The sequence below is a fragment of the Gorilla gorilla genome, chromosome 1, assembly GCF_029281585.2.
Source record: "Gorilla gorilla gorilla isolate KB3781 chromosome 1, NHGRI_mGorGor1-v2.1_pri, whole genome shotgun sequence".
NCBI lineage: Eukaryota > Metazoa > Chordata > Mammalia > Primates > Hominidae > Gorilla > Gorilla gorilla.
Window position 1 is genome coordinate 56,098,571 of NC_073224.2, and position 21,602 is coordinate 56,120,172.

General features: G+C 42.0%; 1 protein-coding gene across 6 annotated transcripts in view; it reads left to right on the plus strand.

Annotated features, from left to right (window-relative positions):
* Positions 1 to 21,602, plus strand: part of DDX59 (DEAD-box helicase 59) — a 46,140-nt gene that overhangs the window by 1,970 nt on the left and 22,568 nt on the right. For 4 of the 6 annotated variants that reach the window (XM_004028113.4, XM_055367900.2, XM_055367887.2 and 1 more), the window contains exons 2-7: positions 1,183 to 1,997; positions 3,876 to 4,043; positions 8,828 to 8,917; positions 17,311 to 17,562; positions 18,768 to 18,920; positions 19,427 to 19,555. In XM_004028113.4, the coding sequence (XP_004028162.1) occupies positions 1,194 to 1,997; positions 3,876 to 4,043; positions 8,828 to 8,917; positions 17,311 to 17,562; positions 18,768 to 18,920; positions 19,427 to 19,555 (1,596 nt within the window). In that variant the 5' untranslated portion in view covers positions 1,183 to 1,193. Of the gene's footprint in view, positions 1 to 1,182; positions 1,998 to 3,875; positions 4,044 to 8,827; positions 8,918 to 17,310; positions 17,563 to 18,767; positions 18,921 to 19,426; positions 19,556 to 20,181; positions 20,597 to 21,602 lie in introns of those variants that run through there. The other 2 variants (XM_063709774.1, XM_055367908.2) reach the window with 1 other exon arrangement.

Sequence of the window (21,602 nt, forward strand, 5' to 3'; positions counted from 1 at the left end):
GTTATGTATATTACTATATTATTTTTTCATTATGCTATACTATGTATATTAGTCTTCTGTATATTACTGTATGTAATATACATAGTATAGCATAATGAAAAAATATCTGTATATATATATTAGGCAATGCTAACTGCTTTACATGGTTGTTGTGAAGATTAGGTGAAGCACTGTGCTTGGCATATAATAAACACTAAGTGTTACTTATGAAAATAGCATTTTCTCTATGATTTGTGGCTTTGATTTTAAAGATTCTAATTGTTAAGTATTTCTCCTGTTTTCTTTTTTGATGCTATAATAGAAGGATTTACCCCAGAATTTCTGTAATATCTGATACTTCAAAGTGCAAATAATCAGTAAATGGAAATAGACCGTGTGTACAAGGCTATGTTGAGCAGTGTGCATTGTTACAACACTGCTATGTGTGAGGAAGAGGACTCCATCTCTTCATCAGTGGAAGCTGGTGAATGGAAGGAAAGCTTGATATAAAGAGTGTCATGATGTCCTCACTATTCCTTTCAGGCATAACCCCAGGACACTCACTGTGTTGCCCAGGTTGGAGTGCAACGGTGAGGTCTTAGGCTCACCGCAACCTCCGCCTCCTGGGTTCAAGAGATTCTTCTCCCTCAGCCTCCCCAGTAGCTGGGAATACAGGTGTGCGCCACCATGCCTAGCTAATTTTTGTATTATTAGTAGAGACAGGGGTTTCACCATATTGGCCAGACTGGTCTCAAACTCCTGACCTCGTGATCTGCCCGCCTCGGCCTCCCAAAGTGCTGGGATTACAGGTGTGAGCCACCATGCCTGGCCTTTTTAAAAATTTTTTTGAGACAGAATCTCACTGTCACCCAGGCTGGAGAGCAGTGGCACGATCTCGGCTCACTGCAATCTCTGCCTCCTGGGTTCAAGTGATTCTCCTGCCTCAGCCTCCCGAATAGGTGGGATTACAGGCACATGCCACCATGCCCAGGTTAATTTTTGTATTTTTTGGAGAGATGGGGTTTCAGCATGTTGGCCAGGCTGGTCTCAAACTCCTGACCTCAAGTGATCTGCCTGCCTCGGCCTCCCAAAGTGCTGGGATTACAGGGGTGAGCCACTGCACCTAGTCCTTAATCATATGGTACTTTATATGTGAACTTTATTAATGGTACAATAAATCTCATTATATAATTTCCTTAACAGAATATTGAAGGATGTTTGTTCCAAGATCTCTAAAAATCAAGAGGAATGCTAATGATGATGGCAAAAGTTGTGTGGCTAAGATAAGTAAACCAGACCCAGAAGACCTTCAGTTGGACAAAAGCAGAGATGTTCCCGTTGATGCTGTAGCTACAGAAGCAGCCACAACAGACAGGCACATCAGCGAATCATGCCCTTTCCCCAGCCCAGGTGGCCAGTTGGCAGAGGTTCATTCAGTAAGTCCCGAGCAGGGTGCGAAGGACAGCCATCCTTCTGAAGAGCCGGTTAAGTCATTTTCCAAAACACAGCGCTGGGCAGAACCGGGGGAACCCGTCTGTGTTGTCTGTGGTCGTTATGGAGAGTATATCTGTGATAAGACAGATGAAGATGTGTGTAGTTTGGAGTGTAAAGCGAAACATCTTCTACAAGTTAAGGAAAAGGAAGAGAAATCAAAACTCAGCAATCCACAGAAGGCTGATTCTGAGCCAGAGTCTCCACTGAATGCTTCCTATGTCTACAAAGAGCACCCCTTTATTTTGAACCTTCAGGAAGACCAGATTGAAAATCTTAAACAGCAGCTGGGAATTTTAGTTCAAGGGCAAGAAGTCACTAGGCCCATTATTGACTTTGAACACTGTAGTCTCCCTGAGGTCTTAAATCACAACTTGAAGAAATCAGGCTATGAGGTGCCAACCCCCATTCAAATGCAGATGATTCCTGTGGGACTTCTGGGAAGAGACATTCTGGCCAGTGCAGATACTGGCTCAGGAAAAACAGCTGCTTTTCTTCTTCCTGTTATCATGCGAGCTTTATTCGAGGTAAGTGTTAATAATAGAGTTCACATGTATTATTCTTGGAAACAAGTGAGGTATTTACCAAGTTTCATTTTTAACTATATTAAAATTGCAGACTAAAACTAAATATTTGGAATTTTAGTCACTAGTGCCTGTAGTGATTTTGCTTCTGATAGTAGTTTGTATGAAAACATAATTTCAGGGAATTTTTCTTGTATTATATTGAACCAGAGATCTCTTTATTGAGGATCTAAAAACTTGCTTCCTTACAAAATATTTTCTTTTTAACAGTTTTTCTATTAACAGAATGAGCTTTGGGTTTGAGGGGGAAAAGATCCAGCTGACCAGACAAGCTTCAGTTTGTGTGTCAGTTTTGTCTCCTTGGATTTTGTGTTTTGAAGAAACTGATTTATACTGAAGTTGGAACACATAGAGTTTCAAAATATACTCTTTTTTTTCTTCTCTTTTTTTTTTTTTGAGACCGAGTTTCGCTCTTGTTGCCCAGGCTGGAGTGCAATGGCACAATCTTGGCTCACTGCGACGGCACAATCTCGGCTCACTGCAACCTCTGCCTCTCAGGTTCAAGTGATCCGTCTCCCAGGTTCAGGTTCAAGTGATTCTCCTGCCTCATCCTGAGTAGCTGGGATTATAGGCATACGCCACCATGCCTGGCTAATTTTGTATTTTTAGTAGAGACAGTGTTTCTCCTTATTGGTCAGGCTGGTCTCGAACTCCTGACCTTAGGTGATCCAACCGCCTCAGCTTCACACAGTGCTGGGATTGCAGGCATGAGCCACCGCACCTAGTCTCAAAATATACTCTTAAATGTGATCTATGGTTCATCTTAAAATAATCACTGCCGTACCTTACTTGTTAGTTTATAGTGTATAGAGCACTTTCACAAATAGTTTAACAAACATTTTGAGTAATTACTATTTCCCAAGTACTGATGAACTTGTGAAGTATGAAGTATGGCAGGAAGGGAAGTGAGTAAAAAATGTGGGCAAGGCGGGGCACAGTGGCTCACGCCTGTAATCCCAGCACTTTGGGAGGGCAAGGTGGGCAGATCACCTGAGATCTAGAGTTCAAGACCGGCCTGGTCAACACAGAGAAACCCCATCTCTACTAAAAATACAAAATTAGCCGGTCATGATGGCGCATGCCTGTAATCCCAGCTACTCGGGAGGCTGAGGCAGGAGAATTGATTGAACTGGGAGGCAGAGATTGCAGTGAGCCGAGATTGTGCCATTGCACTCCAGCTTGGGCAATAAGAGTGAAATTCCGTTTCAAAAAAAAAAAAAAAAAAAAGTGGGCAAAGAGAGGAAAGATAAAGGAGAAAAAATTGGAAAACTAAAGAGTAGTAGAAGATAGTGTGAGAAAAAAAAGTGCTAGATTGTTTTAAAATATTGGTGACACATGCTGGAAGACCAAAATAGAGCCATAAAGCCCGAAATAGGATATGGGTATATATGTAAGTTATATGGACAAAGAAAGAAGTGAATCCGCAAGAGAGCTAAGAGGGAAAGACCAAGGGTAGCATGCCAGCTTTGACCAGATCTGCATGGTGACTACTGGGTTCTCTCTTCAGGGGAGGATGACTGTAGATTACAGGGTCCAATAAACTAGGAGCAAATCTTCAGTTTTCTCACCTTGGTTACTGTGGACACCTCTCCCCAGCCCCATTTTGATCTTTCATTGTATTCTGTGTTATGTAAGAAATGGGTTTAATTTATGATGGTTTTGGAGGAAAAAAGTCTGCAGTAAGCAGAAGGCAGGAGGACTCATACCCAGTTGGGAACACTTTAAAGGGGCCATGTTCCTGGAATCCTTGTGAAGATTTAGTTCATATCAGCGGGAATTAATTGCTGGTGTTTTTAAACTTGTTTTTCCACATCTTTGCAGAGCAAAACTCCATCTGCGCTCATTCTTACACCAACCAGAGAGTTAGCCATTCAGATAGAGAGACAAGCTAAAGAATTGATGAGTGGCCTGCCACGCATGAAAACTGTGCTTCTTGTAGGGGGTTTACCCTTACCCCCACAGCTTTATCGTCTGCAACAACATGTTAAGGTAAGCACTGATTTGATACAATGTCTTTGAAAAGTTTTGTAAGCAGTACAGGAACTAGTGTTTTTTTTCCTCTTGAAGAACTTTTAAAAGTATGATTTTAGAGAGCCTTTAAATTCTTACCAAGTAAGCCTTAGGTTTTTTTTTTTTTTTAGTTTGTTTTATATAGGAAGGGAAAGAAGCACAATTTATTGAGTGCCCGTTATATGCCAAAGGCTGTTGAATGTTCTGACATGCATTATCTCATTTAAGCATCACATTTACTTCTGAAGGTGGGTTGGCATAATCCTTAGTCCATCTTTTATAGTTGAGAAGTTGAATCTCAGAAAGGTGGGGTTTATCTAAGGATCTATAGCTAATAAATAATAGTTGCCAAAATTGATCCTTAATTTACCTGTCTTTCCTCCTTCCTTAGCCATGCTGTTATGCATAGTCTGTATTTTCTGGTATGTAAAAGTATGTAAAAGCAATGTGGTCTGATTCTAGCTTTGAAACTTGGTAGCTGTATGGCCATAGATAAGTTACTTCACTTCTGTGGGCTTCAGTTTTCTTGAGTTTGAATGGGTGGCTGAAGATACCTGCCTTTAAAATAAAAATGTTTAATGGAAGGTTTGGGACAGATGCTGACCAATCAAAATAGACTGCAGCTTTGGTGCAGGAGCTGGGTCCTCGGGGCCCCTTGGTGTTCTGGGCATTAACTGTTTAGTTAACTGGGGTGGTAGGGCAGCCCTGGCGACCCAGGGGATGAGCTGGGTTGGCAGGGAGTTGGGGAAGGGCACTTGGGGCTGGGGCAGCAGTACCAGCTGGGATGAAGCTCCTGCAGTATTCGACAGCTTCTATGGGTGAATATCAGCCTTTCATGTTGGAATCTTTTGAAGGTCAAATCAGATTTATCTGACAGATTTAAAGCCTGTAAAATGTTGTTTTAAGAAATTACAGGTTGATAATTAATGGGATATTGGATCAGTGATTTTTTAAGGTGGACCTCCAGTATATAAAACAGACAAAGGTGATATTAATGCCAAATTAGAAGTTCAGCAATATATATTTATAAAGTAAACAATACAAGTATTTTTGATGGGCATCAAATTTGAAGTTGGGTTAATGGAGTTTAACTGCAGTCTCATATCAACCTCTGCCTTAAATTTATTTTCATTGCAAAGAATGGATAACATTATAATTCAAACGCATAAGTAGCTGCAAACTTCTAACAGCTTTTAAACTAAGCTTGCATTCCAATTCTTAAAAAAATATATGTTAATGTATTGGTGTTAGTCTCTAGTTGCCCAGGCTGGAGTGCAGTGGTGCAACCTCTGCTCACTGCAACCTCCGTCTCCCAGGTTCAAGCGATTCTTCTGCCTCAGCCTCCAGAATAGCTGGGACTACAGGCGCCCACCACCATGCCCAGCTAAGTTTTTGTATTTTTAGTAGAGATGGGGTTTCACCACGTTGGCCAGGCTGGTCTCGAACTCCTGAGCTCAGGTGATCCACCTGCCTCGGCCTCCCAAAGCACACATTTTTTAAAAAAAAATCTCAAACTTAAAGAGAGGTGGTAAGTACAGTAGATGGAACTTTTTTTTCCTCCCAAGCCTTTTGGAAGTAGCTTGCTGACTTGATGCCCTATCACCCCCATATACTTTACAGTATGATTGCTACAAGCAAGGACATTATCTTACATAACCGTAATACAATTACGGAATCAGGAAGTTAACATTGTGTATTAGTCCATGCTTGCACTGCTATAAAGAAATACCTGGGACTAATTTATAAAGAAAAGAACTTTAATTGGCTTATGGTTCTGCAGGCTGTACAGGAAGCATAGTGGCTTCTGCCTCTAAGGAGGCCTCAGGAAGCTTCCAATCATGGCAGAAGGCAGAGGGGGTGCGAGGAGCTTCATGCGGCCAGAGCAGGAGGAAGAAAGAGAGTGGGGAGGTGCTACACACTTTTAAACTACTAGATCTCACAAGAACTATCATGATGATAGCACCAAGGGGACGGGTGTTAAACCATGAGAAATAGCCCACATGATCTAATCACCTCCCTCCAGATCCCACCTCCAACGTTGGGGATTACAGTTTGACATGCAATTTGGGTGGGGACACAGATCCAAACAGTATCATGTTGATACAGTAGATTACATCAGGAATTAATATTGGTATCATCTACTCCTCAGTCCCGGTTCACATTTTTATAATTGTTCCATCACTTTTTATAGCACAAGAATCCAGTTCAGAATCACGTTGCATTTAGTTGTTGTGTCTTTGTCATCTCCTTCAATTTGAAACAGCTCTTCCATCTTTCCTTTTTTCCTCATAATCTTGGCCCTTTTAAGGTTTACAAGCCACTTACTTTGAAGAACATCCCTCAATTGATTAGATTCAAGTTACATGTCTTTGACAGGAATATCACAGAAGAGATGCTTTGTTTTTTTCATTGCATCCTTTTAGGTTGCACACAGTATCAGTATGTCCTTTTCCTAGTGATAGGATCTGTAAAGTAATTGTCAAGTTTATTTTTTTCCCCTTTGAGTTTAGTAAATATTTTGGGGAGAGTACTTAGAGGTGTACTTTGAAATATAAATTTCTCATTCTTCACCACACTTTGAATTTATTTATACATTTATTTATATCTGTATGGACTCACAGCTTCCTGTTATTCAAAGGTTTACAGTCTATTATCATTATTGGTTTTGATACTCCAGTTGATCTCTATCTGGCCAGTGGAAGCACCTTCAAGTTGGTTTCTATGTCCTTTGTTCAGATCTCCATCATTCTTTGAGTCTTCCTTACTTTTCTATCTAAAGAAGATGTTCCATACTTACATTTTTCTTTCCCTGCCCCAGCCCTGGAATCATGCCTTCTCCAAGGAGCCCTGGTTTCTTTTACTAGAGGATAGTATTTAAAAAGAAAGATCTGGGCTATGTGCGTTGATTGCTATTGGACTATCACTGCTTCTAGGACCTCCCGGTGGGTAGAGCTAGGGAATACAGTCATCCCTGGGCGTCTGCCAGGGATTGGTTCCAGGATCCCCTGCGTATGTACCAAAATCTTTGCAGACTTGAATCTTGCAGTTGGCCCTGCTGAACTCGAGTGTTGTTGGTCCGTCTTTGGTTGAAATTGATATGTTTCAGTGGACTCACACAGTTGAAATCCATGTTGTTCAAGGGTCAGCTGTATATCTAAGTGTGTGTTTTTCTGTATCTATATTTATTAGAGACCATGAGACTATGAGTTCATGTTGATACTTCCACTTCCAATTCAATGCAACAGGATTCATTCATGTTTGTAACTGACAGAAACCTGCCACTCATTTTCATTTATGTATTTGTTTATTTATTTGACCAATCCTCCTCTATGTAGCCTACCTCCCACCATCAGCACCGCCCCGCCCACAGCGATGCCTTCCTCACCAGACTCCACCCTGCACTCTCCTCAGCCCCTCAGGCTGCAGCACCCCATGCAGGGCCACCTTTCTGTGGAGGCTCCTGCTTGCCCACCTGTCACTCCCACCCCTCTCACCAGCCTGAGCTCTCTCCCAGGTGCCCTCTGAGAAAAAATAACCAAAACCTCTGTTCAGCAAAGTTGCCCTCCAAGAGCAAGGACAACATAAAAAGCTTTTCAGATAAACAAAACTGAGAAAGTTAATACCAGTACACCATGTAAGAGAACTTTAAAACTAAGGTAGTCTACAGATAAAGAAGATTGTGCCAGAAAGGAGGGTGTGGGATGGAAGAAATAATGGTGGCCAAGGAAAATAGTAAGCATGTGGGTAAATCTCAGGAAACATTGAATGAAACAGTAATCATAATGAACAACCTGTAGGTTTCAAAATACAATAGAAGTTAAATACTGGCCAACAGTAGCTTAGAAGCACAGGGGAGATGTGATTGGTATTAAAGCATTTTTCCTTATTGTTTAAAAAAAAGGTAAAAATAAGCTGAATGCAGTAGCTTACACTTGTAATCCCAGCACTTTGGGAGGCCAAGGCGGGAGGATTACTTGAGCCCAGGAGTTTGAGACCAGCCTGGGTAGCATAGAGACCTTGTGTCTGCAAAAAAACAAAAAATTAGCCAGGTGTGGTGGCACGCCTGTAATCCTAGTTACTTGGGAGGCTGAGGCAGGAAGACCCCTGGAGCTGGGGAAGTTGAGGCTACAGTGAGCCATGCACTCCCTGCTGGGTGGCAGAGCGAGATTATATCAACAACAACAACAAAAAGCCCCCATTGTTAGCCACTAACATGTTATAAAATTATTAAGAGCCTTAAGCAACCTTAGAAATCACTTTGCCCAACCTCTTAATTTAAAAGTGAAATAAAAAGCCCAAAGATGTTACGGAATTTTCACTTGTTTACAGAACCATAGCAATCAAACTGCCTACAGGGTCCTTCCTGGTGCCTGCCTCAGCCTGCCCCATTCTCCCCATCCCTTACCATTTAGAAACTTCACTGGCCTCCCAGCCTCAGGAATGTCACAGATACTTTTCTCCTTAATCACTCCTCACCTTGCTCACGCCCACTAATCCTTTAGGTTTGACCTGTGTGTTGGGTAGGACTGGATAGGTCCCTCCAGTTATGGCTTAGTGTATTTATCTCATGAGTACTTTCTGGTTTTGTTTCTTCCTTTGTATTATAAGTTTCATGAGAGCAGAGACTGTCTGGCTTATTCATCACTGAATTCTGGGTGCTTAACACAGTGTCTCGTACATATTAGTTGCTCAATCAATATGGAATGAATGAATGAAAATGGCTATTACTGATTTTTTTAATTTGCTTTTTCTCTTTTATTCAGGTTATCATAGCAACCCCTGGGCGACTTCTGGATATAATAAAGCAGAGCTCTGTAGAACTCTGTGGTGTAAAGATTGTGGTAGTAGATGAAGTAAGTAGTGGTATTTAAAAAACAGTTACATGATTTTACACAATTTATGGAACGTATAGTTATATAATTTCATTGTATGTTCAGTACATTTTCTCTCTCTCAAAAAAAACCTCAGGGACTTTTAAAGCATTGCAGCAGGTTCCTGTGTAGCACTGAAGCTAACATAATGTGTACTACACTAAAATTAAACCAGAGCTGTCTTTTCCTAATTGACAGAAAACACAAATTCAATATGTACTCTATTCTCAATGGTAAGTTGTTTTTTTTTTTAAGCATTTGATGCTTACTATTATTTGTTTACAAAAATAGTCAGTGTCAAGTAATGAGACAGGATCTTGCTCTGTTGCTTAGGTCACCCAGGCTGGAGTGCAGTGACGGAAACACAGCTCACTGCAGCCTCAACCTCCCACACTCAAGTGATCCACCCACCTCAGCCTCCTGAGTAGCTGGGACTACAGGCACACATATCACCATGCCTGGCTAATTTGGTTTTTGTAGAGATAGGTCTCACTATATTGCCCAGGCTGATTAGTCTTAAACTCCTGGGCTCAAGGGATCCTCCTGCCTTGGCCTCCCAAAGTACTGGGATTATAGGCATGAGCCACCATGCCCAGCGGATGGCCTTTAAATTTTTTTTTTTTTCTGTGTGGACATAGGCATCTGTGATCCTGATTTTCTATGTTACATATACTATAGAGGCATTTTTATACTTTTGGCCTGCTTAATAAGATGAAGTAAAAGTGTTGTTTCTCGGTGATATTCTGCCATGGGAACATAGGACCATGTGCCAGCCCACCCTGGGCATGTGCCAGCCCACCCTGGGCATGTGCCAGCCCACCCTGGGCATGTGCCATTTCTGCCTGCAGGGCACATGCATCTTCCCACATGTCTCACCAGCAGTGACAGAGCAGAGGCCTGGCGTTACCCAGCAGTGATCACAAATGCGTGGTGCTGGGTGCTGACCAGGATAGTGTCTTAGCCTGCCTTCCATGGGCCCCAGTAAGTAGCAGTAGGATAGAACACATAGCCAGTACCCACAAGACCAAGATTTGAACATTTACTCCACCTCCCATGAGAGCTTAGGCAAACTGGTTAATCTTCTAGAGCTATGGCAAGGATGAAGAATGATGGTGAAAATGGCTTTTTTTTTTTTTTTGAGACAGTGTTTAGCTCCTGTTGCCTAGGCTGGAGTGCAATGGTGTGATCTCGGCTCACTGCAACCTCCACCTCCTGCGTTCAAGTGATTCTCCTGCCTTAGCCTCCTTAGTAGCTGGGATTACAGGCACCTGCCACCATGCCCAGCTAATTTTTTTTTTTTTTTTTTTTGAGACAGAGTCTCGCTCTGTCATCCAGGCTGGAGTGCAGTGGCGTGATCTTGGCTCACTGCAAGCTCCACCTCCTAGGTTTGCGCCATTCTCCTGCCTCAGCCTCCGGAGTAGCTGGGACTACAGGCGCCCGCCTCCATGCCCAGCTAATTTTTTGTATTTTTAGTAGAGACGGGGTTTCGCTGTGTTAGCCAGGATGGTCTCAACCTCCTGACCTTGTGATCCGCCCGTCTCGGCCTCCCAAGGTGCTGGGATTACAGATGTGAGCCACTGCACCCGCCCAAATATGTCTTACAGACTGAAGAGTCCTGCTACTGCTAAGTCAGCATTTTTCTGGCCTGGCCATTTGGTAGAACTGACATTGCTAAATCTGATTATCATTAGACAATACTGTCACCCTGAACATGACTGGGCTTCCCTTTGTTGATAAGCCCCATGTTCTTAAATTCTCCCCATCTTATGAGCTAGAGAAGTAATTTTTTTTTTTTTTTTTTTTTTTTTGTAGACAGTTTCCCTCTGTCACCCAGGCTGGAGTACAATGGCATGATCTTGGCTCACTGCCACCTCCACCATCTGGTCTCAAAGTGATTCTTGTGCCTCAGCCTCCCAAGTAGCTGGGATTACAGGCATGTGCCACCAAGCCTGGCTAATTTTTGTATTTTTAGTTGAGACAGAGTTTCACCATGTTGGCCAGGCTGGTCTCTAACTCCTGGCCTCAAGTGATCTGCTCACCTTAACCTCCCAAAGTGGTAGGATTACAGGTATGAGCCACCGCACCCGGCCTGAGAAGTAATTCTTATATGGATTTTAAGGTTAGTTTCCATTCATCCTCATTTCTCTCTTTGTTTTTTAAATTTGTTTAGAGACGGGGTCTTGCTATGTTGCCCAGGCTGGTCTTGAATTCCTGGGCTCAAGTGATCCTCCTGCCTTGGCCTCCCAAAGTGTTGGGATTACAGGCGTGAGCCACTGCACTTGGCCTCATCCTCACTTCTCTTTACAGCATTTTCATTTTCTTCCACTAACAAGGCTTCACGAGACACTTTCGTGCTGTGCTCACCATTATGGTACAAGGGAAGTATTCATTCAGCAAACATTTATCGAGTGCCTGTATGTGCAGCCTGTGTCCCAGCTCCTTGGCATTTAAGGAATATGGTTTCTGGGTGATCTAGAGGGGAAATGAGCTGGTAAACATAATCAGTTATATACTGAAACTGCAGTCAGTACAGAGGTATTATTTAGGTACAAATTGACCAATTCTGGATAAGTTTGGATGGCATCTCAGAGAAGTTCTGAATAGCATTCAAGCCTACAAGGTGCTGAAATCTTGTTAGAGAGAAAAGATACATATACTGAAGTAAAGGCAAGAATGTTATCATGTGTACGGAGATACAAAAGTACTAACATGATGTAGGGCAGGGGTTGGCAAACACTTTCTGTAAAGGACCAGATGGTAAATATCTTAGGCTTTGGGGGCCAATGTAGATGGTATGAAAATGAATGGGTGTGACGGGGTTCCCATAGAACATTATTTACAAAAACAGGTAAAGGTCTAAATTTGTCCCCAGAGCTGTAGTTTGCCAATGGCTGATAGAAGATACTAGTGAAAAAATTGAACTGTATGGCCAGGCACATTGGCTCACGCCTGTAATCCCAGTACTTTGGGAGGCCGAGGCGGGCGGATCACCTGAGGTCAGGAGTGCAAGACCAGCCTGACCAACATGGAGAAACCCCATCTTTACTAAAAATACAAAATTAGCTGGGCGTGGTGGCGCGTGCCTGTAATCCCAGCTACTCAGGAGGCTGAGGCAAGAGAATCGCTTGAACCCGGGAGGTGGAGGTTGTGGTGAGCCAAGATCGTGCCATTGCACTCCAGCCTGGGCAACAAGAGTGAAACTCCGTCTCAAAAAAAAAAAAATTGGACTGTATATGATGCCAATTTTTCAGAAGAAATAAGGTCAGAAGGAGAAATGAGAGAGTAAATGTATTAGCACTGCAAAAAATGGCTTCTCAGAGGTAATGGGATTTGACCTGGGCTTCAAAAGATGGAAAAAGATTTAGAAAACTAGAGGATGTATCAACTCTTCAAAGTGAAGGGACCAACATAAGCAGAGTCAGAAAGTCCAAGTGCACGTGTGCAGGGGGCAGAGAAGAGACCACCAGCTTGAAGAATTCTTCCTGAGAAATAATAGGAGGTAAAATTGGGTTGTTAGGGTGGGGCCAAATTATAGAGGGCCTGCACAGGAAGGCAGAGGAATTTGGATTTGATGTGGGAGTCAGTGAGGCTTTCTAAATTATTGAGTAGTGGTTTAAGAGGTTACCCTGCTGCGTGGTACAGGAGAAATGAAAGAATCTAAGAGCAGCCAGCAATCCAGACAGGGGGAAGGGGTCACAGGGTGGAGGCAGTAGGAGTCACAGGCCAAATCTGAGAGTTGCAGCGGAGGAGTCACTTGTGAGTCTTCTGATGCCTGAGGATGAGAGAGGAAGAAGAAGGCGATAGAGGTGACTCCATCAATTATAGTTGTGCCTTTAATTTTAAAAAGGACAAATGAGCAAATCTGGGTCTAAGTAGTAATGTTTGAGTTTGGCTTTAGACATGGTGAATTACCTGCAAATGATGAACTAAGGGGTAGTATTCTGAAGATCTAAAATAGGCATTGGGGAGTCCCTCTGAGCCTTTTTTGGCTCAGGAGGTTGCCGATAAAATTTTAAAAAATAAAATAGGCATCGGAATCCATGAAACATCTGGTTTCTCTAAGGGAGGCAAGTTAGAAATGAGCAGAAACAGAGGCAGGGGCTAAGGCTAAGGGCCTGGCTTGTGGAGTCTGAAGATGAGTCAGTAAAAAAGCTGCTTGAGACAACAGAGAGGAACTGAGAATGAATAATATCCTTGAAGAAGAGAGAACCATTGTTTCAAGAGGAGGATGAAGATGCAAATAGTCAGAGGTGAAAACTCAGATAATTCCTTTGAAATGATCTGCTTTGCGACCCTCCGTGTCTTCTGTCATACCTGTCCTTTGGCCTGGAATTCTCTCCCATCCTTTTTACCTGCTCTTCCTTCTTTATCTGTTAGTAACTCTGAAATCCCTCACTCCCCCTGTCAGATTTTAGGCCTTTGTTTCTCTCTGCTCTGTTGAACTGTGCATAGATTTTTAAAATTTTTTCTTAGCACAGTGTTTGCCCAAGTTTCCTTAATAATAGGAGTCACCTGGCTTGCTCAGTGACCATCAGACAAGACCAGACCTCTCACTTGGATACTCTGATTCAGTAGGTGTGAGTTGGAGCCAGGAATCTCTACAAACTCATTCCAGGTGATCCTTTTGTTTTTTTTTCCCCTCAGGCGATTCTTTTTGTTCCCCCCCCAGGCTGGAGTGCAGTGGCGCAATCTCTGCTTACTGCAAGCTCCGCCTCCTGGGTTCCTGCCATTCTCCTGCCTCAGCCTCCCGAGTAGCTGGGACTACAGGCACCCACCACCATGCCCGGCTAATTTTTTGTATTTTTAGTAGAGATGGGATTTCATCGTGTTAGCCAGGATGGTCTCGATCTCCTGACCTCGTGATCCGCCCGCCTCGGCCTCCCAAAGTGCTGGGATTACAGGCTTGAGCCACCACGCCCGGCCCTTCAGTGATTCTTATCTTCAGAGAGGTTTGGGCCACACTGACTAGTAAGTTGCCTGACATAGGAAGGTGCTTATTCAGTGCTTAGAATTAGTGTTCATTTATTTACAAAATATATCATTAGGGCTTTTGATGTGCTCACACTTGTTGGTTTTGAGAATACAGTGGAAGATGAGACACACGAACTGTCTCGTGTAGCTGTGATAAATGTACACAAGGCGATATGGCAGTGGCAACGGGGGGAGGGGGGTTACCTTGGATTGGTAGTCAGGGAGAGCTCTCTCAGAAGATGACATTTATGCTAAGATATGAATGAGAAGGAGCCGGTCATGCGGAGATCCATCTGGAGGGAAGACTTTCAGCCAGGTGCCAACAGGGGAGCAAGCATGAGGTATTTGGGAACAGAAGGAAGGCGGTGTGGCAGAGTCACGAGCAGTGAGGGGAGAGTGCTTGGAGATGAAGTCAGAGAAGTGGACAAAGATGAGAACTTGTAAGACTTTGGTCATGGTTAGAAGTTGGATTTTATTCTAAGTGTGATGGGAAACCATTGGAGGGTTTAAGCAGAGGAGGATGAAGATCTGATTTATATTTTAGAAGAATCTATCTGGTTGCTTGAGAATTGGTTATGGGATGGGGGTGACAGGATTGCGAGCAGTCTTGCAAGTATGAGTTGGGAGAAGTGACCAGCTCTGAGGTGTGCTAGTGGGTTGACAGGATGATTAATGGAGTCAGTGTCAAGTGGTAAAGAGAACAGATGAAATAAGAGTTTCTGATGGCGCTGTTTCCTGGGGTGTGTTCTGGGATAGGAGTGGGTTTGGCAGAAAGGAAATAGAAACTTCTGTTTTGAATGTGTTGAATTTGAGGGGCCTGTTGGAACCAAGTGGAGATGTTAAGTCGGCAGATAGTTTCTACCACTTGAGTTCGGGGAAGCAGTTGTGGCCTGAGATATGATTTTGAGAGTCTTTGATGCATGCATGGTATTCAGAGCCGTGGAATTTGTTGCTCTTATCTGAGGAGAGAGCACAGATGAGGAAAGAAGAAGCCTGTGACCCAGCCCATGGGGCTCCCCAATGTATAGAGATTGAGAGAAGAGAAAGGAGGCTCAGAGTAGCTAGTGAGGGAGGAGAAAAATCAGGAGAGGAGATGTCTGGGTGCAGGGGCCCGTGCCTGTAATCCCAGCACTTTGGGAGGTCAAGGCAAGAGGATCGCTTGAGGCCAGTAGTTCAAGACCAGCCTGGGCAACATGGGGAAACCCAGTCTCTGCAAAAAAAATACCAAAAATTAGCCGGGCACGGTGGCACGTGCCTGTGGTCACACCTGTGGTCCCAGCTACTCAGGAGGCTGAGGCAGGAGGATCACTTGAGCCCAGGAGGCAGAAGTTGCAGTGAGCCGTGATTGCACCCCTGCACACTCCAGCCTGGCGACAGAGCAAGACCCTGTCTCAAAAAAAAAAAAAAAAAAATGCTTTTTATGGCCCACTCTGCATTTTGAATAACATCTGTTGAATAATTTGTGCACATTAAAGACATGTTAGAAAGTGGGGGTGGAGCCTGGGCAACATAGCAAAACCCCATCTCTACTAAAAATACAAAATTAGATGGGTGTGGTGGCATGTGCCTGTAGTCCCAGCTATTTGGAAAACTGAGGTGGGAGGTTGGCTTGAGCCCAGGAGGTTGCACAGTAAGCCAAGATGGCACCACTGCACTCCAACCTGGGTGACAATTCTTTTTTCCACTGAATAATATTAAAATGAATATTCAAATTTTAATATGGATGACATCACATTAGTGGGCCCTTAAAAATACAATGCTGAGCTGGGTGCCCTGGCTTGTACCTATAGTCCCAGCTACTTAGAAGGCTGAAGCTGGAGGATCTCTTGAACCCAGGAGTTTAAGGTTCCAGCAAGCTAGAATCATGCTACTGCACTACAGCCTGTGCGACAGCAAGACCCTGTCTGAAAACAAACACCCACAATGCCGTAATAGTTTAAAAGAATTATCCTGAATCAGGGCCCAGAAGGGGAAAAAAAAAGAATTAAATACCTCATTGTTCCCAAATTATAGACACCTGGATTGTATTTGCAACTGAAGATAGCCTTAATCTTTTTTTTTTTTTTTTTTTTTGAGACGGAGGCTCACTCTATAGCCCAGGCTGGAGTGCACTGGCACGATCTCGGCTCACTGCAAGCTCCGCCTACCGGGTTCACGCCATCCTCCTGCCTCAGCCTCCCGAGTAGCTGGGACTATAGGCACCCACCACCATGCCTGGCTAATTTTTTGTGTTTTTAGTAGAGACAGGGTTTCACCGTGTTAGCCAGGATGGTCTCGATCTCCTGACCTCGTGATCCGCCCACTTCGGCCTCCCAAAGTGCTGGGATTACAGGTGTGAGCCACCGCACCCGGCTGGCAGCACTAACTTTAAAAAAATGTTTTTGTTTGCTTGGTAATTCATGGTTGTAACAAACCAACAGTATAGAAAAATAGAAGTGAAAGCCCCTGTCTTAGTCCACTCCTGGTGCTATAACGAAATACCTTAGACTGGGTAATTTATAAACAGCAGAAACTTTTTCCCACAGTTCTTGAAGCTGGGAAGTCGGGGATCAAAGCTCTAGCCTTGATTCAGTGTCTGGCGAGGGCCTGCTCTCTACTTCAAAGATGGCACCAGCACTCTCTTGCTGTATCCTCACACAGAGCTCCATCCAGCCTCTTTTAGAAGGGCACTACTTCCATTCATAAGGGTGGAGCCTTCATAACTTAATCACCCCCTAAAGGCTTCCCCTCTTATTACCAGTACATTGTGGGTTAGATTTCAACATATGAATTTAGGGGGGATCACCACAGTTCAGACCATAGCAGCACCTAACATTAATTTTTATTTAAAATAATATTTTATTATAAATGTAATCTGTGTTCATGGTTTAAAAAAAAAACAAACTTTGCAAAAAACTAAAAGTAGAATTGCCTCCCTTAAAGCCCTCCAGGCTTCTCCCTGGTATTAGCAATTTAGCAGTTTCTTGAGTATATATACATATAATATTTTTGTATCATAAATAGGTATCTTGTTACACATAACATTCTGTAATTTGCTTTTTTTTAACCTAGCAATCATTCATTATTTAATAAAGGGCTTTCTGATCATTTTTCTTGACAGCATAGTGTCATATGGATCTACCATAATTTAGCAAATCCCCTGCTGATGAATATTTAGAATGTATATAGCTTTTTGCTACTATTAATAATGCCAATAATAACAATCTTTGTATATCATTGTAAACATTTAGTTGCACAGTTTATAATTTAGTATAAACATATTTTTCCAGTTCTCTTGACATTGTGGTATAGTTTTCTATTTAAGAATTTTTAATTTTTATATTGTTAATTATATCAGTCTTTTTTGGGGATAGTTCTGGGTTTTAATGTCAAACAAGACTAACTTTAATACAATTTTATTTTAGGCTGATACCATGTTAAAGATGGGCTTTCAACAACAAGTGCTTGACATTTTGGAAAACATTCCTAATGATTGTCAGACCATTTTGGTTTCAGCCACAATTCCAACTAGCATAGAACAACTAGCAAGCCAGCTTCTGCATAATCCTGTGAGAATTATCACTGGAGAAAAGAACCTACCCTGTGCCAATGTACGTCAGATTATTTTGTGGGTAGAAGACCCAGCCAAAAAGAAAAAATTATTTGAAATTTTAAATGTGAGTAGTAAAGCAGTTAACCATGTTTTATGGATTGTGTTTGCATTTTTCACAGCTCTTAAGAGAATGATTTTTAGATTGAACTTTCGGGGAATTTGATATAGGTATTTACTAATAAATTGCTTTACCTACCCTAGAATTCTGTGAGAATCAAATAAATAGCTATTTGGGAAAACATGTTGGATAGATACAGGGTTGGGTTTTCTTTTCCTTATAGAAATATATTTAAATATCAAGATTATTCCTAAGGAATATGTTCTCCTTTGAAAATATTTTAGAAGGGCTGGGCGCGGTGGCTCAAGCCTGTAATCCCAGCACTTTGGGAGGCCGAGGCAGGCAGATCACGAGGTCAGGAAATTGAGACCATCCTGGCTAACATGGTGAAACCCCGTCTCTACTAAAAATACAAAAAAAATTAGCCGGGCGTGGTGGCACAGGCCTGTAGTCCCAGCCACTCGGGAGGCTGAGGCAGGAGAATGGTGTGAACCTGGGACGCAGGGCTTGCAGTGAGCTGAGATTGCGCCACTGCACTCCAGCCTGGGTGACAGAGCGAGACTCTGTCTCAAAAAAAAAAAAAAAAAAAAAAAAGTATTAAGTTAAATATGGTTGGTATTGACTTGGTAGCAGCATGTAGAGCTACATTAATCGCACTTAAAATGTTTGAATTACTCTTGGAGTATTAAGTGATGGAAAATTAAGAGGGGGAATAGACTGGCTTCTGTTTGTGCATATTTTAAATAAAACACTTATTTTAACAATATGCCTTTCTTTTCCTTTTGTGTTTGGGTTTTTTTTTTTTTTTTGAGATGGAGTCTCACTCTGTTGCCCAGGCTGGAGTGCTATGGCATGGTCTCAGCTCACTGCAACCTCTACCTCTCAGATTCAAGTGATTCTCCTGCCTCAGCCTCCTGAGTAGCTGGGGTTACAGGCACCTGCCACCATGCGTGGCTAATTTTTTGTATTTTTTAGTAGAGACGGGGTTTCACTGTGTTGGCCAGGCTGGTCTCGAACTCCTAACCTTGTGATTTGCCCACCTCGGCCTCCCAAAGTGCTGAGATTACAGGTGTGAGCCACCGCGCCCAGCCTCCTTCTTAACAATATTTATAAACCTATTGATAACTAGCTTGTGATAATCTTTCAGAAAAACTTCCCATTGTAAATTATTTTATATGAATAATTTTTAATATATGTTTTTAATTTTTCAGGATAAGAAACTCTTTAAGCCTCCAGTGTTAGTATTTGTGGACTGCAAACTAGGAGCAGATCTTTTGAGTGAAGCCGTTCAGAAAATCACGGGGCTGAAAAGCATATCTATACATTCGGAGAAGTCGCAAATAGAAAGGAAAAACATATTGAAGGTTTGACACCCAACATTCTATATTCTGTTTTCTATAAATCTGTTCTGCCTCATTTTCAAGAGATAACCATATTACAGCTGGTTTTTATAACAGATCCTCTTTTAATGACTACAAGACCATCAAACGAGTGGTTACCGTGAAGTTAATGTTCTCTTGCTCAGGCTTTTTGTTTGGGGAGCAATAGCCTGTTCTCTAGGGAATATATACTAAATAGATTACTAATTCAGAACTTACCATTTCTGAAATCAGGTCAGTTTGGACTAGAGCAGGGCAGTAATTCACCTTTGGAAAAGGTTTGCCTGAATAAATTAATAAAATAAATACCATGGGGATTGGGGATAATTTTAGCTGCATACATTTTTCAGGTATACTATGACCTTTACTTACTGAAAAGATATTGCAATAAAAATATTGAAGTAAGCATTATAAAAAGAAAAGCTATCAGAATTACACAAAACCACACAAAATAAATTCTGAATAATAAATTTTGTTGCTTTTTTGGAAAGGGATTACTTGAAGGAGACTATGAAGTTGTAGTGAGCACAGGAGTCTTGGGACGAGGCCTAGACTTGATCAGTGTCAGGCTGGTTGTCAATTTTGATATGCCTTCAAGTATGGATGAGTATGTCCATCAGGTAAGGAGCTTTATATGTTACCACTATTTTGTTCACGAGTTTTATTGGGAAAGGCATTGTCAATGTGATACCAAGTTTAAGAAAGCAGTATTGGCCAGGACAGTGGCTTACACCTGTAATCCCAGCACTTTGGAAGGCCATCGCGGGCGGATCACTCGAAATGGATGGATCACATGAAGTCAGGGGTTCACAGACCAACCTGGCCAACATGGCAAAAACCCATCTCTACTAAAAATACAAAAAAAATTTAGCCTGGTATGGTGGCAGGCGCTTGTAATCCCAACTACTCAGGAGGCTGAGGCAGGAAAATCGCTTGAACTCGGCAGGAGGAGGTTGCAGTGAGCCGAGATCACGCCACTGCACTCTAGCCTGGGTGACAGAGACTTCATTCCCCCCTCCCCCCCCAAAAAAAAGCAGTGTATAAAACTGTATGTATTTTTGCTTTTAAGATTTTTTTTTTTTGAGACAGTCTCACTCTGTTACCCAAGCTGGAGTGCAGTGGCATGATCTCGGCTCACTGCAACCTGCGCCTCCCAGGTTCAAGGGATCCTTGTGCCTCAGCCTCCCAAGTAACTTGGATTACAGGTGCCCACCACCATAACTGGCTAATTTTTTTGTATTTTTAGTAGAGACGGGGTTTCGCCATGTTGGCTAGGCTGGTCTCAAACTCCTGACCTCAAGTGATCCTCCTGCCTTGGCCTCCCAAAGTGCTGGAATTACAGGCGTGAGCCACCACGCCTGGCCTGCTTTTAAGATATATATGTATATAAACTAAATTTTGTTTTTGAAAGGTATGTATAAAAACTAAATTTTGTTTTTAAAAGTATGCCTAAAGTGCCTTAAAAAAAAAAAAAAACTAGAAGTAACCAAAAATGTTAATTAAAAAATTTTTAAGTAGTAAATTTTTGGTTTATTTTTGTTTCTTTCTTATTTTCTTCAGTGAACATATAATCAGTGAGATTTTATAATCAAAAAGTTTTGTTTAAAAAGATCGTTTTAAGTTGATATGTCTGGCCAAAATAAAATTGATCCTTTAAAGTATTTTTTTAAGGAATCTTGTCTTCATCTCCTCTTCATATCCTTATTTGTTCTAGTCTTTCACTTTTGAAAGTTTTCTTCCTTTTCTTTGCTGCCAAAGGTAACAATAGCTTCTCTCTCTAGCAGAAATAGAGCCTTCTCTTAGCGCTGCATTATCTCACTGACTGCTACCTGTCTTCCCTCTCCGGCTTCCCTTACAAACTCTTCAAGTAAAGCCTGTCTGTAGTGTTCTTAACATCACCTCTGAATGCCACATTTACTAGAATCACCCACTGAAACGCTGTTAGTGCCTTCAGTGCAGTCGCTTTTATTTTTACTTAATACAGTACTACTTCTCTTTTTATTTATTTTGGTACCACCACATTTACCTGCACATCAGGGAATTAAGTATTCCACGGGGGTTGATTGTTTTACTTAGCATAATGTTTTTAAGGTTCATCCATATCATAGAATGTATCGGTACTTCATTTTTTTAAATTGCCAAAAAAATTTATCGTGTAGATATACCACCTTTGTTTGTTCGTTAGTTGCTAGACATTTAGGTTGTTTCTACATTTTGGCTCCTATGAATCAGGCTGCTGTGAACATTCATGTACAAGTTTTTGTGTGGACATGTTTTCATTTCTATTGGACATATGCCTATGAATAGAATTACTGAGTCATATAGTAACTCTGTGTTTAGCATTTTGAGGAACTGCCAGATTGTTTTCCAACATAGCTTCACCATTTTACATTCTCACCTGCAGCTTATTAAGGTTCCAGTTTCCCCACATCCTCATCAACACTTATCTTTTTTATTATAGATATGCTAGTGGGTATGAAGTTAAACCTCCTTATATTTTGACTTGCATTTCTTTAATGACTGATGATGTTGAACATTATGTCATGTACTTATTCATCATTTTTGTAACTTCTTTGGAGAAATGTCTATTCAAATTTGTTGTCCATTTTTCAATTGGGTTTTTATTTTTGAGTTGTGAAAGTTCTTTGTATACTCTAGAAGACTTGC